This window comes from Pygocentrus nattereri, chromosome 20, assembly GCF_015220715.1.
Source record: "Pygocentrus nattereri isolate fPygNat1 chromosome 20, fPygNat1.pri, whole genome shotgun sequence".
Taxonomy (NCBI): Eukaryota; Metazoa; Chordata; class Actinopteri; order Characiformes; family Serrasalmidae; genus Pygocentrus; species Pygocentrus nattereri.
Window position 1 is genome coordinate 16,020,694 of NC_051230.1, and position 16,510 is coordinate 16,037,203.

The 16,510-nt window shown below is 38.6% G+C and overlaps 1 protein-coding gene across 2 annotated transcripts in view; it reads right to left on the bottom strand.

The window, feature by feature from the left end:
* Positions 1–16,510, bottom strand: part of adgrv1 (adhesion G protein-coupled receptor V1) — a 241,446-nt gene that overhangs the window by 88,272 nt on the left and 136,664 nt on the right. For both annotated transcript variants that reach the window (XM_017695589.2, XM_037531691.1), the window contains 8 exons: positions 15,676–15,847; positions 14,877–15,012; positions 12,778–13,619; positions 12,187–12,304; positions 10,420–10,591; positions 6,870–7,112; positions 2,748–3,155; positions 1,775–1,959 (listed from right to left, as the gene is read on the bottom strand). In XM_017695589.2, coding sequence (XP_017551078.2) covers positions 1,775–1,959; positions 2,748–3,155; positions 6,870–7,112; positions 10,420–10,591; positions 12,187–12,304; positions 12,778–13,619; positions 14,877–15,012; positions 15,676–15,847 — 2,276 coding nt within the window. The remainder of the gene's footprint in view (positions 1–1,774; positions 1,960–2,747; positions 3,156–6,869; positions 7,113–10,419; positions 10,592–12,186; positions 12,305–12,777; positions 13,620–14,876; positions 15,013–15,675; positions 15,848–16,510) is intronic.

Consider the following 16,510-nt stretch of genomic DNA (forward strand, 5'->3'; position numbering starts at 1 on the left):
TCAGCCCCCTTGAACTTTTCAACCTTTTGCCACATTTCAGGCTTCAAACATAAAGATATGAAATTGTAATTTTTTGTGAAGAATCAACAACAAGTGGGACACAATTGTGAAGTGGAACGAAATTTATTGGATATTTTAAACTTTTTTTAGAAATAAAAAACTGAAAAGTGGGGCGTGCAATATTATTCGGCCCCTTTACTTTCAGTGCAGCAAACTCACTCCAGAAGTTCAGTGAGGATCTCTGAATGATCCAATGTTGACCTAAATGACTGATGATGATAAATAGAATCCACCTGTGTGTAATCAAGTCTCCGTATAAATGCACCTGCTCTGTGATAGTCTCAGAGTTCTGTTTAAAGCGCAGAGAGCATCATGAAGACCAAGGAACACACCAGGCAGGTCCGAGATACTGTTGTGGAGAGGTTTAAAGCCGGATTTGGATAGAAAAAGATTTCCCAAGCTTTAAACATCTCAAGGAGCACTGTGCAAGCGATCATATTGAAATGGAAGGAGCATCAGACCACTGCAAATCTACCAAGACCCGGCCGTCCCTCTAAACTTTCAGCTCAAACAAGGAGAAGACTGATCATAGATGCAGCCAAGAGGCCCATGATCACTCTGGATGAACTGCAGAGATCTACAGCTGAGGTGGGAGACTTTGTCCATAGGACAACGATCAGTGGTACACTGCACAAATCTGGGCTTTATGGAAGAGTGGCAAGAAAAAGCCATTTCTCAAAGATATCCATAAAAAGTCTCATTTAATGTTTGCCACAAGCCACCTGGGAGACACACCAAACATGTGGAAGAAGGTGCTCTGGTCAGATGAAACCAAAATCGAACTTATGTTTGGCGTAAAAGCAATACAGCTCATCACCCTGAACACACCATCCCCACTGTCAAACATGGTGGTGGCAGCATCATGGTTTGGGCCTGCTTTTCTTCAGCAGGGACAGGGAAGATGGTTAATATTGATGGGAAGATGGATGGAGCCAAATACAGGACCATTCTGGAAGAAAACCTGTTGGAGTCTGCAAAAGACCTGAGACTGGGACGGAGATTTATCTTCCAACAAGACAATGATCCAAAACATAAAGCAACATCTACAATGGAATGGTTCACAAATAAACGTATCCAGGTGTTAGAATGGCCAAGTCAAAGTCCAGACCTGAATCCAATCGAGAATCTGTGGAAAGAGCTGAAAACTGCTGTTCACAAACGCTCTCCATCCAACTTCACTGAGCTCGAGCTGTTTTGCAAGGAAGAATGGGCAAAAATTTCAGTCTCTCGATGTGCAAGACTGACAGAGACGTACCCCAAGCCACTTGCAGCTGTAATCACAGCAAAAGGTGGCGCTACAAAGTATTAAAGCAAGGGGGCTGAATAATATTGCACGCCCCACTTTTCAGTTTTTTATTTCTAAAAAAAGTTTAAAATATCCAACAAATTTCGTTCCACTTCACGATTGTGTCCCACTTGTTGTTGACTCTTCACAAAAAATGTCAATTTCATATCTTTATGTTTGAAGCCTGAAATGTGGCAAAAGGTTGAAAAGTTCAAGGGGGCTGAATACTTTTGCAACCCACTGTATATATATTGTTTAATTTTAGCTAATACAGTTAAAAAAAAAACAAACAAAACATTGTTTGCAGTGCCACTGTGGCCTTAAGTGTGTAAACACTTCAATGCAAAATTAAATTTCTCCTATTTCCAATTTTCTTAAGCAGAGAGGCTGCCTCAGTCCAGCATGGGTGACTGGACTTTAGACTCTTACCTCCGACCTTCAGCCCCACATGGTATGCCGGTAACCAGTGAGAAGGCAAAGCGCTCTGCCACCTCAGATAAGTGGCTCAGTCCACGTGTGTCTGTCCGAGTAGGTTTGGCCAGGGCGCAGAGAAGGTCATAGGTTAAGCCACGGCTGCTGGCCTCCAGAGGGGTCTGTTCGGCCTTTGTCAAGGTCTAGTTAAAGTGAAAGAAAGAAAGTACGGCCATTTAGAGTTAAAATGGCAGTAGGGTGCATAAAACTAGAGTGGACAAATTAAATACTCACACATTTTGCATCAGCGCATCATGGTGCATCGCTAGTTATGTTTCCAACAACTTTCATATTGCAAGTGAAAGTTTATAAAACCATTTTTGCACTTTTGGTTTCCACCAAACTGACTTTTACCATTAATAATGCTTTATGTAACGTCATCATTTCCCCCCAAAAAACTTACAGCAAAGTTCTGGTTTGTGAAATTCTACAAGGAAAATTTTCTCCAAATTTTACTACACAATTTCTCTTTATTTGAGTTTAATGAACTGGAAAAATAAAACAGAATATAAAATGTGCTCTAACTTTTGCATGCCATATTTTTGTTATATTAAGTCTCTTTTTACCCTGTTAAATTCAGCGAATAAACAGTAATTGTGCATTAAAATGTGCAAAACAGAGTGTCCTCTGTATGAGGTGTACTTACTTTTACAGAAACATATCTTTTAACCAGGGGTGACCAAATTTTTACAGATGACTGTATATTGCACTGTTTTTGTAGTGTTAGAACTTATTATAATTGAAATATGTAAAGCTTGCTGAGCTCATTGTATTGTCTACAATCCACTACTGTGCAAACAGTTCCCTCAGTCACATTTAAACAGAGACATAGTAAAATTTAAGATTTCATATGATTCAAGATCCATTAACTGAATCAAAACATTATAAGGTCAGAGATTTACATGTCAATTAATTACACTCTCAAACGCACCTGGTCCACTGCGCCCAGCACTGCAGTCAGTTGCTCGTGCGTGATTTCCACACTGACTTTATTAATCAGCCCCTGCAATACTCGGTTAATGACTGTTTCATCTAGAGGCTGTTGTAGCTGATCCAGCAGGTTCCAGACTGACTGCGTCTCTGTGTCTGAAACCAGAGTGACGTTAGCCACACCGTACACAGGATGCACTCTGGCTCCCCCAGTGGCGTCAGAGAGAATTACACGGAAACGCTTGGGTGTAGGGTTGGAGGATCCAATGTTTGGTGTGAGGGCAACGTCTAGACCAGCGCTGTGCTGCCCAACGTCGAAGGTGAGGGTGCCTTCAGCCATGACGAAGTCCATCCCAGCCACAGCAGGCCAGATCAAAGTGGGGCCAATGGACTCAGCCTTGGGTAGCTCCTGTGGCAAATGTAAAACAAAGAAATAAAAGAAAATTAAGACAGTTGAGTTACTAGTCTCAGTGTTTTTTTGGTTTTTTTGATTATTTGATTTATTTATCTTAGGTTAAATTGATTATTTGATTTATTTATCTTAGGTTAAATTATCTGCAAATTATCATTGATATTGATTTTACTGGATAAAACTATTTAAAAAAAGCAAAAAAAAGTCTAGATACAAATTGCGTAACTTTGAATGTTCTTATAACACTCTCATAATGAGAAATATTAGATATAGATGTCCAGGCTTAAGGTGATTTCCCTTGCCAAGATATCATTTTGCAGTATATTCCAAAGCAGTGCAATACCCTCGCCATAGCTGACTTTCAGCAAGGTCATCAACATGCTTTTTACTATGGTTACACTTTGCACGATTCGTTTCAGAGGACAAGGAAAACAAAATGTAAAACAGGCAATGTAAATAAATTACAGTGCTATATAATGGAGGAAATCAAGCATATGGTTAATCAAATTCAGTTTTATTGCTTAGTAAGAATAAAATAATTTGTTGCTGTAGTTGTTTTGCATGGCCAGTGTTCTTATTTACAGAAAGGTAGCTAAAATAAATTGAGCTCCACTTCTCTATTTGACATTCCTTTAATAAAATATAATAATATTATAGTGTCCTCTCTGCAAATTTTACTCAGTGCAGTTGTTTTATTTTCCAGTGTTTCTCTTTCAGATTTAAAGTACATGGTCTCTCTGATTATGAGCACAGGTGAAAATGGTCCATATCATGCCAGTTAACCAAATAGTAGATCTATAATTTTTTTGGTTAATATATTTTCTGAACTTCTCTAAGCACAAATCTAAAGAAATGTAAAATCAAATCAACCGTGTGATTAAAAAAGTTTAATTAATTTATTATACCTAATACAGTAGTTACACGGGGCTGATGACAACAATAGATAGCCAATATTCATAATATAAAACAACAATAGATAAGTAATATTTAATTGTGAATAAAAGTATAAACACAAAATTAAAGCAGAATTTGTTAAAAACAGTAAAAATAAATCCCAGGCCTATAACAGCCAAAGGCCTATCATTCAATAATTACCATTATTGTACTAAACTTAGTTGTTGGACATGGATGACTTTGCCACCACATATTAAAGGTTTAGTTACAGTTAATATTAAAGTCACTATACTTTCCCATCATGAAAAGTCAATAAAACTGTAAAATGACTTCTGTATACTTAACCCAGTTTACAAAGCCACGTAAAAAGTAAGTGATAAAAAACAGTATTCCACAATGATGCGTTTACTATGACAACAGTGTTATTAGTTACGTCTCAGGGTTACAGTCTTTGCCGGAGTCAATAAAATTCAAATTGGCATGATAAACCTGTCAGAACACAAAATTTGATCAAACTTTTAGATTGTTGGCTTTCAGATCACTGATTTCAAATGTTCTAGTAATTCAAGATCAATAACAGCCCTGAGCTAATGCCCTGATTAAAAGTGCATTATGATAATTTACCACAGATTATGTGAACTAGCATATGTGAGGGGTGGAGAACAAGTGAAAGAAAGAAAGCAAGAAAAATGGTGAGAGAGATTAAGGTTAACAGAGAGTGGTAAGTATAAAGAGAGTGACAGAAAGCTAACATAGTAGCTCTCTGTGCCTCCAGCTTGTCAAATCCAGGTTTTTTTTAGCTGTAGCACACATCTACACATACAGGCTTTGAAGTGGCAGGCTAAGACTAAGGCAGGCCTAATCTGGTCTGAGATCAGAGTCTGCTCTACATTCTTCCACTCTATTCATAACTCTTACATCACCTGAGCATCATCACAGCAAATAAGGTCATATCATATAATCTTGTCAGCCAGCAAGACACTGGGATATGACCAGGCTGGAAACTAGCACTGGCTCTAAACCTTGCTTAGGGCTCTGTGGCTACCAAGCGGCCCCTAACAACTTCTGAGTTATTACTGTATCATTATGTTGTCTAAGATGCCAGAACAAGGCAACTGGTTAATCATCACAAAAATGAATGCATGGATTTTATACAAAGGCATGATTTGTTTTTCTGACATTTGTTTTGGCCTGTAGTTGGACAACAAGTAGTAGTGGCTCTGGGGTCTGTTCAACAAAGCAGGTACAACAGACATGATTAAGTCTTCATCATTAAGTTTCAGCTTCACGAAACTTATCAAGCATAACATCTCTCTGTTAACTTTGGGGGCTGTCACACGCTGGAGGTAAGGAACCAGCCTTGTAACTGGAGGGTTGCTGGTTCAAACCCCTTTGCCGACAGCACGTGACTGAAGTGGACTGGGCTGCCCACCGCTCACTGCCCCCCAGAGTGTGTGTTCATTAGTGTGTATGTGGTGTTTCACTGTCGGATGGGTTAAATGCGGAGGTGAATTTATCACTGGGGCAACGTAATCAAAACGGGCTGTGATTAATCCTTTAATGTCCTCACCTGAAAGTATCAAACATGAAGAAAAGTTGCCAAAGAAGGAAAAAGAAACCATATTTCATAATTATGTAAAGTATTTATAAAGGTAAAAAAAAAGCCACACTGACACCACAGTCAATGAGTTTAGATAAAACTTTAAGCCTTAAAGTTTGCTGGACAAGCAAGAAATGCTGCATTGTGAGACAGAGGCCCAAATTGAGAATCAGTTTACTTAAACTGTAATCGTTTGGAACCTCAAATGAACATCCACCATCAGGAATACACTAATTATTTAACTATACATTTATACAAGGACATACACAAATAAATTTTATATAAATATTTTTACTGGTACCACTTTTCTTCATTTGCTGTAGTGAAATGGGGTTCCCTAGGGATCTATTTTGGGCCCTATTTTGTTCTCTCTGCATGATATCACTGCAGCAAATTAGTAGCAATCATAACATAGATTTTCACTGTTACGCTGATGACACAAGTTCTTCTTTGAAGAACTGTCTCATATCACTCAGAAGACTAATTTCCTGCAGCTTCATGAAAACAAGTCAGGGGTTATTTTGTTTGTGTTCCCAAAAGTGACCAGCCTTTTTATGCAGAAATTGGGTGACCTTTTACCCTAGTCCAAATTTCATGCAAAGAATCTAGGAGTGGTCTTTGACTCAAAGCCCAAATTTGATAAACAGATATCAGCAGGAGTTAGAGGTAGCTATTTCCATCTTAGAAATATTTATACAATTAAATAGAAATCTGGTGATTTGCAAGAAGTAATACATGTCTTTATTTCATCATGGTTAATTACTTCGTTAGAACCAATATACAAATGGGCTGCCATGGAAATGCTTTGTTGATTTTTTCTATGTGTGATGTGACAACTTATTTGTTCACAACTTTTTTAAACAAGGATTTCTGGCTAACCAACACAACAGTAACACATTTAAATAAGGCATTTTCTGTAAACTGTGGTGGATTGGGGAATAAAGAAAATGATATATGTATGTATAAAATGTGCTATAACGTTTGCACAGGCCATGTGTTGTTATTTTTGGCAACACATTAAGTTGAGCGATTAAACTGTAAGTGTGCATTAAATTGTGCACATGTGTGTTCTAAGTAGAGGATATGTTAACTTATTTTCACCTAGAAAATCAACAAAACATCAACAGTAGTCATTGTGTTTAGCAGAATAATATTTCCATGTCCCCATATGTGTGAATGTGACAGAGCGTATATGTGGAAATATTAATGGACCTCACCTGCATGGTGTACTTTACTGAGAGAGCCGATGTCACACTGGCGTCCCTGTAGACTTGAAGACTGACAGTCGTCGCTCTGAGTGTAGCCACAGGCAATCTGGAGCCCATGGCGAAGTAAACCAGCCCACGTGGGTCATCGCTCTCCAGAATGGTGACATTAGCAAAGCGGGTGGTCTGGTTGATGGCAGCTCCCTCTCCCACCTCATAGATCTCCACCAGAAACCACACCGCAAACTCTGGGTCCTGCGGCCACACACACAATAAGATACTGGTTTAAATAGAAGAAACCGAGCTGGAACTGAACCACTTAATAGGTTGCATGCAATCTTTTTATTAAAAGCTTTAATAGTTTGTTTTCTCTAAAGTTGACCATTTCATATCAAACCTCAAAGATTGAATTATGTTGAATTTGGTGGAATTCCCTGTTAAATGGCCAGGACTTGCAAGTCCAAACTTTTATTACACACTTCTATAATTTAAGAATAACTAAGCTAATTTGCTTTGTAATCCACGTAGTTACTGAATAATAGGGGTGCGAGAAAAACTCTTCTTAGATGCATCGTGATGTGGATGTGAGCGATTCTGAATCGATTAACAAATGTCAAAAATCAATTTTCTATATATTTCATTTATAATGTAATGTTGAGGGAACGCAAAAGGCGGAACCTGGAAGTGCAGCAGTGCAGCGCCTGGACAATCTGTGAGGTGCACATAACAACAACACAACTGAATGAGCGAGAACTCCGACCGGCTTAGAGCCAAGTTAGATCAGGAGTCACAATCCAAATGCTCAGAAGAGCCATTTTGTCCTTTCAACAAAGTCAAGCCACCTTGGCAGCCACAACATGTATATCCAGTATGTCTCAGTTTGTGCTGATGTTCTAGTACGAGTTAGGTTAAAAATATAAACGTAAACGTGGACTTAAGCTACATTGCTCTGCTTTAAGCTTTAGCTATAGCCGCTTTCCTCCCGTCTCTGCCAGAAAACCTTTCCTCTAAAGTAGATCAGTTTCTTGTAAAATGTCTTTCAATGTTCGACTGTTTTATGAGGCTGAAGTCGCTTCTTGAAGTCACTCCAGCTTCTTGTTCAAATTTTCCGGTCCCACCTTAAATTCTGACTGAGGCACCGAATGTAAATGCGGCATCATTTAAGGTGGAATGGAAAATTTGAAGGAGAAGCGACTTCCTCTTCGCAATGCTTTAGTGTTTGCCAGTCTCTCGTTGCAGATTTAACTTGTCAGGAAACCAACTGCGCTGCTTATGAATGCGAATGATGCATCGTTGCTAGGTGACCTGCAGTCTGAGTCTCAGTTGCTGCTGAACAGGGCTTTCGCGCTGTGTTGCTCACGTCCCGTTTCAAAGGTATATTACTGACACAGCGATCCCCCTTCTCTCTACAATGAGTCCAAACCTAAGCTATAAAATCACTAAAGAAAATGGGCTGGACGGCTGTAACATGTGCTGCGTGGACATCCAACGCCACTGGGTCTGATTTCACCGTAACAGTGTATTTTATCACAGATGAGCGGCAGCAGCGTTTCATCTGCTCCAAGCAATGGCAGTGAATGAAACCCTTCTAGTTCACTTTCCACATAACTTCCATTTGATTTATTAATAACTTATACTGGAAGTAAATTCATTATAGATTATTATAAATACTTTGCTTTAAATGTACCAAGTTGTCACACAGTGAGAAAAGAGAAATCCTGTATAGACAAAAAAGATGCATCAATAATCCTTTTATAATCGCATCACTGTCCTCTGAATCGTAATCGAATCGAATCGTGAGGTGCCTAGAGATTCCCACCCCTAGCAAATAATATGCATTAGGATGTAATAAGCATGCTTTTAAGAGATTAATATCTTTTTAAGACCATAGTCAGGAAAATAACATTGTGTCCACCTTATGACACTGCAAACACACATTATAATGCCTTACTTTTATCTTTATCTTTTATCACTAAGAGTCTTTTCAGTGTGTCTGACTTTATAGCTCACAGTAAAAAATATTAAATGTTTAAAAATTTTAAAAAGTAAACTGGTTGCCTTAAAATGTTGAGTTTACTAAACTTCTAACAGCAACTTAACAGAACAGTAATGTGTTTCGCATTCTGTTAAATTATTTGAATTTCAAATAATAACTAAATTAACACAACCAGGTTACTTACTTTTTAAGTGAAAACATTTAATCACTTTTACAGTGCTCTAACTCTTGATCAGTGTTTGGTGTAGTGTAGTGGTTAACACCTCTGCCTTCTATGCTGTAGACTAGGGTTCAATCCCCACCTCGGTAAGCACCCTACACTATACCAATAAGAGTCCTTGGGCAAGACTCCTAACGCTACCTTCGCCTACTTATGTAAAATGATCAAATTGTAAGTCGCTTTGGATAAGAGCGTCCGCCAAATGCCGTAAATGTAAAACAGTGGTCAGTTTCTCACCTCAGGACCCCTGTTGGCAGTATGTTTTTGTTTTCAGGACTCGTCTGAATTATTTTAATATACATAGCAACTCTTTTCAATCTGGTCTTAGACATCATATTTGTATTTATTACTTCTAATAGTAAAATATAATATTTTTTTATAGGAAGGCAGTATTTTCATGTCTCTCTTACACTGTGATTAGATGACCTTGTCAGCTACAATTAGACTTTGTATGGAAACAAAACACTGATAGCATATATCTGTTGCTTTATGCCATCATATCAAGCAATGATAAAAATATAGCAACTTGATATTGAGCTTAAATGTCCCATATGGTAATATTTTTCTTCAGTTTCTTCTTTTATAATGTTTGTGGCATTTATGTACCAAAAACAACATATATTCAGTTTTGTAAATATTCTTATTTCTTAGAATTTAACAAAGTGTTTTTGTTACTATGCCTTTAAGTCTAATAAAGAATAATATATGTAAATGAGCTCTATTCTGATTGGTTGCCCTGTATTGAAACTCATTTAAAATGCAGTCTGGACTGAAACACTCCTCATCACTTGAAGCACATCATAAATGGATGGAGCTAAACTTGTCAAATCTGAGTAGGTGGCTTTTTAGTAAATGTTTTCTTTCTCTGTGACATCACAAAAACAATGAATATAAACTAGGCTGTTTTTGCAGCTTTACATACATATACAGATTGTACAGAGCGGGGAGTGGATGGCACATTTTGAAACTTATTCTTTAGTAAATTTCCATGAAATGGGTTCTTTAATGTCAAAGAAAAGCAGTTATACTTCTGTGACATTCAGCTATTAGTGCTGAAAGGCTGCTCTGTTTAGACAAGTGGACTTCAGAAAAAAAAGAAGTAAAGAAAGTGCTGAAGCCAGGCTGGAAAGAGATTAAGAGGCACAGCGGTGTGCCAGATCAAAGCATGAAGAGAGCAGAGTGTGCTCAGCAAGAGCGCTAAAAAGAGCCACAGGCTCCTGCAGAGAGAGAGACAGAAAAAGAGTAAGGGACAGATAGAGAACAGGAAGAACACCGGGTGGGGAAAAAGAAGGACAAGTGGAAGGCTTGCATTAGGTTTCCCAATAACCACTGCTCACTGTGTGTACCTGATCAGGCCGAACCTCCAGATGGAGGAGGCAGAGCACCTCCCCTCTCCTGCACAGCACTCTGCCTGAGGTCTGCTGCAGCTCTCGGGTCAGATTCACCCCCTGACTGACTAATGTGGGAGTCGTGTGGCTGAACGTGGCCCTCCAGTACACAAAAACGTCCTCAAATGCTCTGTCAAACACAGACATTATGTAAAATACAATTGCATTGTATTGTATCTTATTGTTATTGTATTGCATTGAATGGCACAGAGTTCTGCTTTCAACTCTGTTTCTTTTTCTCTTGGTGTCTGCAGTGACATTTTGTTTCTAGCAGTATCTGAGCTCAGGACTGTCTTTTTCTCTAAGCTATTGGTAACTAGCAAAGACACTTTCTCTAGATTGACAAAGCACTTCTTGTAAGTCGCTCTGGATAAGAATGTCTGCTAAATGCTGTAAATGTAAATGTAAAAACCATCCAGAATGTAAATTGTGGCCAATAGGAAAAGTTCACTTGGTAGAAATAGACAAGTTCATCATAAAAATTAATGAACTTTTCCTTTACACCAAATGTAGTGGAACAGTCTAGACATTTAGTCTCCAAAGTTTCCTTCTTTACTTTTATGAAGATACAAAACTAATGTAGCTAATTTAACTAACTAACTTGCACCCAGCTATTAGCATGATGCAAAATCACCTCACACTTGTCTCACAGCTGTGAAGTATTCTCAAACAGATTTGCTTATGTGGTTTGTGATATTGTGTCATATACAGTTATCTACAAGATGGGAAAAAATACAGTGACCCCCAAAAGTTCACTATGTTAGGAAACAAAATGTTAAACCAAGTGTGATTTATTTTTAAAAGATTGATCCAGGACTGTACTTTTCTTTGGCAAAGTATTATTTTACAAGGCAGGTGCTTCGTGTTAGATTTTTATCGTTTGAACAGTTTTTTGCAGACTTCTGCAGGTTTGCATCCAAAAAATTCCTTTGTAGACTTTCTGAGTTTGTAATCTCATCAATAAACACAAGCTCACTAACACCAGTACTTTACGGTACTCTCGGTGCAGTCTAGCTGGAATTCTTCTCTAGGCTTTCTCCACACAGAGTAATCATCAGTTTGATGTTGTGCTGAAAGTGTTTTTCTCTGAAAGACTTGAAGTAACCTAAAGATCTTCATTAAAGTTAAACAGTAAAATGGTTAAAGTGTTTAAATACTTTTTGTGACCTCTGTAAGTTTTACACAGAATTATTCTATCTGAGCCTCTGAAAAGATGTGAAGTATACTTTTTTAGGTAAACTTCTGGTGTGCACCACATACTAACATGTGCTCACCAGTTACCATCACGTGAACACTTGATTCCAATCAAGTTTGCATAAGATATTACAAGGTGAGGATCCAATACAATCAAAAAAGCATAAGATGCTATCAGGTGAGCACCAGATACTAATAGTTTAGCACCAGATATTATCAGGTGAACGCTAACACTATCAGGTAAATATCAGAATCACGTATCACGTGAACATCAAGCATCATCAAGTGAGCATCAGTTATTATCAGGCAAACTTTAGAAATCAGGGGAACACCAGATTCTATCAGATGAACATCACATATTATCAGGTTAACATCAGATATTATCAGGTGAACATGTGACAGTATGAGGCGCGCATCAGAAAATACACCAAATTCTTTCAGAGACTGCATATAAAATAGTGGGTCGTATGATGCAGTACAGATAAAGTGTCCCAGCAGTACAGTGTTAGCTAGGAGGTCGAGGGCTTTTACCTGTTTTCTTGCCTTTGGAGGAGAAGTATGGCAGTCCTGTTGTCAGAGTCTTCATCCAGGGCCTGACCTAACTGAGAACTCAAACTGAAACCCACAATTCCATTATGAAGATCACTCCCTGAGAGGGATAAACAGATTACAGAGAAGAGTCAGATATGGTCAGCACACAGAAACAATGACCATGCATCTCCAGGACCTCTTTCTGCTAGGGTTTTGTGGCACAGGCAGCTTAAACAAATAAATTGGCCAAAAAAATATGGATTATGGACCAAATCGACTCAATTATCCAAGAACAATTTGGCATCTTAAGCTTGCTTCTTTAGTACTGAATGAGCAAAAGTATGCTGTATAGCTAAAACAGCAATAGCAGCTACCAATTCTGTTGGTAGTTTTGTTCATTTTCAACCACAGGAGTGTTATATAACAACTTGAAATTACTTCACATGAACACAATGGTCTTGTATTTCCAGTACAAAATCAAAGAAGCAAACTTTGGACACCAGGCTTATCTTGGCTAATCCACTACTTTTGGGGTGAGAGAGAGTCAACAGTCCTAAAAATGTGAGTGACACTGCAGGATAGAATATTTACCAAGAATAACAATTTTGGCAAAGGAAGTGAAGCCGATCTCATCCGGCAAGCTGACTATCTGGGCTCCCCCTTCTGCCTCGCTAAGATAGATGAAGAACACCTCTTGACCCTCTGGCTCCTGGTCATCCAGGATGAAAAGGCTGACCTCTGCTTCTCTCTGCCCCTCCAACAGAGTCACTATCTGGGAATCCAGTTCAAAGTCCTCTCCTTCTCTTGCCCAGGTCAGGTTGCGCTCCTGGAGGAATGGAGCCATGTCCAGCCCGGGTGCCACAAGGCCCCCAGCATAAGTCCGAATTCTGACACTGACAGCTCCAGTCTGCCCCACTGTCCTACGTACTCTCAGCACCACTTTTTGAGGTGGCGCTCCCTCCTGGCTATCTTCAGAAGCACGGACCAGTGCTGGACCAATGCTCAAAAATCCATTGACTGCATCATTAGAGAGAATGGTGATGGTAGAAATGCTGTTTTCAGGAATGATTCGTGGACGAGCACTAGGTGAGGGGTAGCTAGCGCTAAGAACACGAACATCGGTCAGGTTCACGTAAAATGTCTCATTTGGCTCTGTCAGCGAATCGTCCAGGATCGATACATGAAAGGCAGCAGATGTTTGGCGGCCTTCAAACAGCAGCTGACCGTCAGGCACTGGAGTAAAATCTTCACCAGGACTGGCGCTGCCTGGCCACGTCTTATAGAACAGCTGGGTGCGGTTGCTACGGAAACCATAGAGCCGCTGGACATAGAGTGTAATGGTCTGAATGTCCTCCTCAATGACCAGGTGCTGAGATTCAGGTGAGAATCGATACACACCCAATGGCTCCACCTCCGCTACCGAGTAACCAGACCTGAGCACAAAAAATCATGGGTATCTTGACAAGAAGAGACATTTCATAAACATATAGATGTCACAGGTTAGATAAGAAGGCAAGTGGGAATTCCACAATAAGATTTATTATAGTATTTATGTTACAATGTTTAGGATGTGATATGCATAAGAAAAAGAATTCCTTTGATTGAAACAATAAAATCTTTGAGTAACACTTCAATACCACTAGAATGTACAGCACTATGCAACCTCTGTGCCTTCTGTAGAGGTAGTTTACCCAACGCTATACACATATACACACACAGAACTGTGCAAATAACCACACTTCATTCATCTAATTTTCAGTCAAAATGACCTTGAAGTGCAAGGGAAAAAACAGACAGCTCAAAGACAGTCCTGTTGTCAGAGTCTTCATCCAGGGCCTGACCTGACTGAGAACTCAAACTGAAACCCACAATTCCATTATGAAGATCACTCCCTGAAAGGGATAAACAGATTACAGAGAAGAGATATGGTCAGCACACAGAAATGATGACCATGCATCTCCAGGACCTCTTTTTCCTAGGGTTTTGTGGCACAGACAGCTTAAACAAATAAACTGTCCAAAAAAATAAACACTGTTATGGATTATGGACTAAATGGAGTCAAATTAAATGAATGAAGGGTTCTCTCTGACTTTTGCAGAATAATTAGAAGTACTGTAATTCTAGAACCAACATTACAAAAAAACTTGCAATTCATTGCATAAGTATATTCATGTATTTGGGACTGACTGACATGTTAAAGATATTTTGAGCATCGCCCAATTTTCCTTTTTACTGCATTTTATAGAGAAAAAAAATGATTAACTCAGTGACTGAATTCAATTAAGGAAGGCTAGTACGACAGAAAATGAGACACAGGAACTTTCATGTTACACAATAAGTATCATGACATATAGTTGATCTGAGGTTTATAACCAAGTTGAAATGAGCAACATGCAACATGCAACAAACAGTTGGTAAAAATAAATAGGATGATGCCATAACTGACTGACATCAAATCAGCAACTTATTACTAGTTGAAAATGACACTAACTACACTGTTTATTGTTTACAGGCTATCTTCAGTTATCTCAGTTTTTTATATACAACATTGTTTAACGTTCTAGAACTACTGACAATATCTGCCACCCAAGGAAAGCACATTGTAGAATAAATTAATGTATGGTAATGTTATGTAATGCAACAAAAATATATTGTCAATCATTAAACAAACTTATCACAACAGCCATTACCTGAGTCTGGCTCCCCCTGCTGATTTGGACTCTGCGCTGGTCAGTTGAACAGCATGTGCAACAGGCTCTGATATGTTATACACAGCTGACAGGGGTATGATCTTACTCCTCTGGCCATGAGACAGTGTCACAGTTCCTACAGACAAAACCAAACAGTAAAGACACTGAAGAATGAACTGGACATTTCTCAAAACTCTCTTCACTAAAAAAATTAAATTAAATGCAAATATTATTGTGCCACCACAAAATATATTAATCTATTCAAAATTGCCTGTTTTTGCAGCTTAGTTTCCATATATGGCCTGAATGGACAGGGGAGTGAACTGTATGCTTTGAAGCTTTGTTTATATAGTATATCAGACACTTTCCTTATAAAAAAGAAAGGGAAATTTGGTTTTACTACAATACAGTCCCTTTAAGGTTATACCAAAGGGAACCTTACACAGAAAACATTAACTAAGGAGAAATCACGTCTTGCTTATGTAGCTTGTATGCAATCTGAACATGTAATTTGTGTTCTCAAAACAACCTGAAGTACCCAGTATATAATGTACACTACAGTTAATTATCAGGTAGTGGATATGATGAGTTAAGTCCTCAAAAAGAGAACTGGCTTTACGGATACCTGTAGACATAAAGTTCATTCAAAGTTCAAATATATTGCTAAAACACAAACAATATCACAGTGTGTCAATATCACAACAATACTTTGCTCGCCTCTTCATATAATGTTCTCAGCCTCTGATTTATTTGGATTATATTGTGTGTGTGTGTGTGTGTGTGTGTGATGGTGGCTAACCTGAGCTGGGGGTGACCACTCCTGGCTGGTAGCCTGATGGAGTCTGGCCAGGAGGGAATCCAGCTCTCCACTGCACATCTACATCTCCATATAAGCCTGTTCTGCTCACTATCGCCTCACACTGACCACTGATTACATCAGACACCTGCAGAGCCAAGGAGGCAAATCCGACCTACAAACAAAGCATTTGGCGTATTCACTGCACAGAATTTGATAGACTGACAGAAAACATAGTTTGCACTAATAATAAGATCAAGGAATCTAGATGACCTGTTTTGTGGATTTTAGTTAAAATAAACAAATGCCCTACAGGTAACAAACTTAAATATGGCATTTTCAGCTAATTTTAAAGAAGCACAGAAGAACAGAAGTGTGATGTCAGTTGAGGTTGTGTTAACTTATTTTCACTTCACTGTGGAGGAAAATCAACCAAACATAATTTGACATATATATATATATATATATATATATATATATATATAACAAGGATTTATTATAAGGCTTTTTGAACCATTTCTATTAGTCTGTTAATTTGATACTGTGTACAGGACAACTGGCACTTTAAAAGTATGTAAAAATAAAGAAAACCAACAAAAAAAAGATACAAGGTTTTGTTCACACAGGAACTTATAAGTGTATAAATAAGTGTAGTATGTATAATTATCTATCTTTCTATCTTTCTCTCTCTCTCTCTCTCTCTCTCCCCATCCATCCATCCATCCATCCATCCATCCATCCATCCATCCATCCATCCATCCATCCATCCATCCATCCAAGATATGTGAATGTGGTACCCTCTGGTGGTTATTTGGTTGCACACTGCCAAATCCGAGGC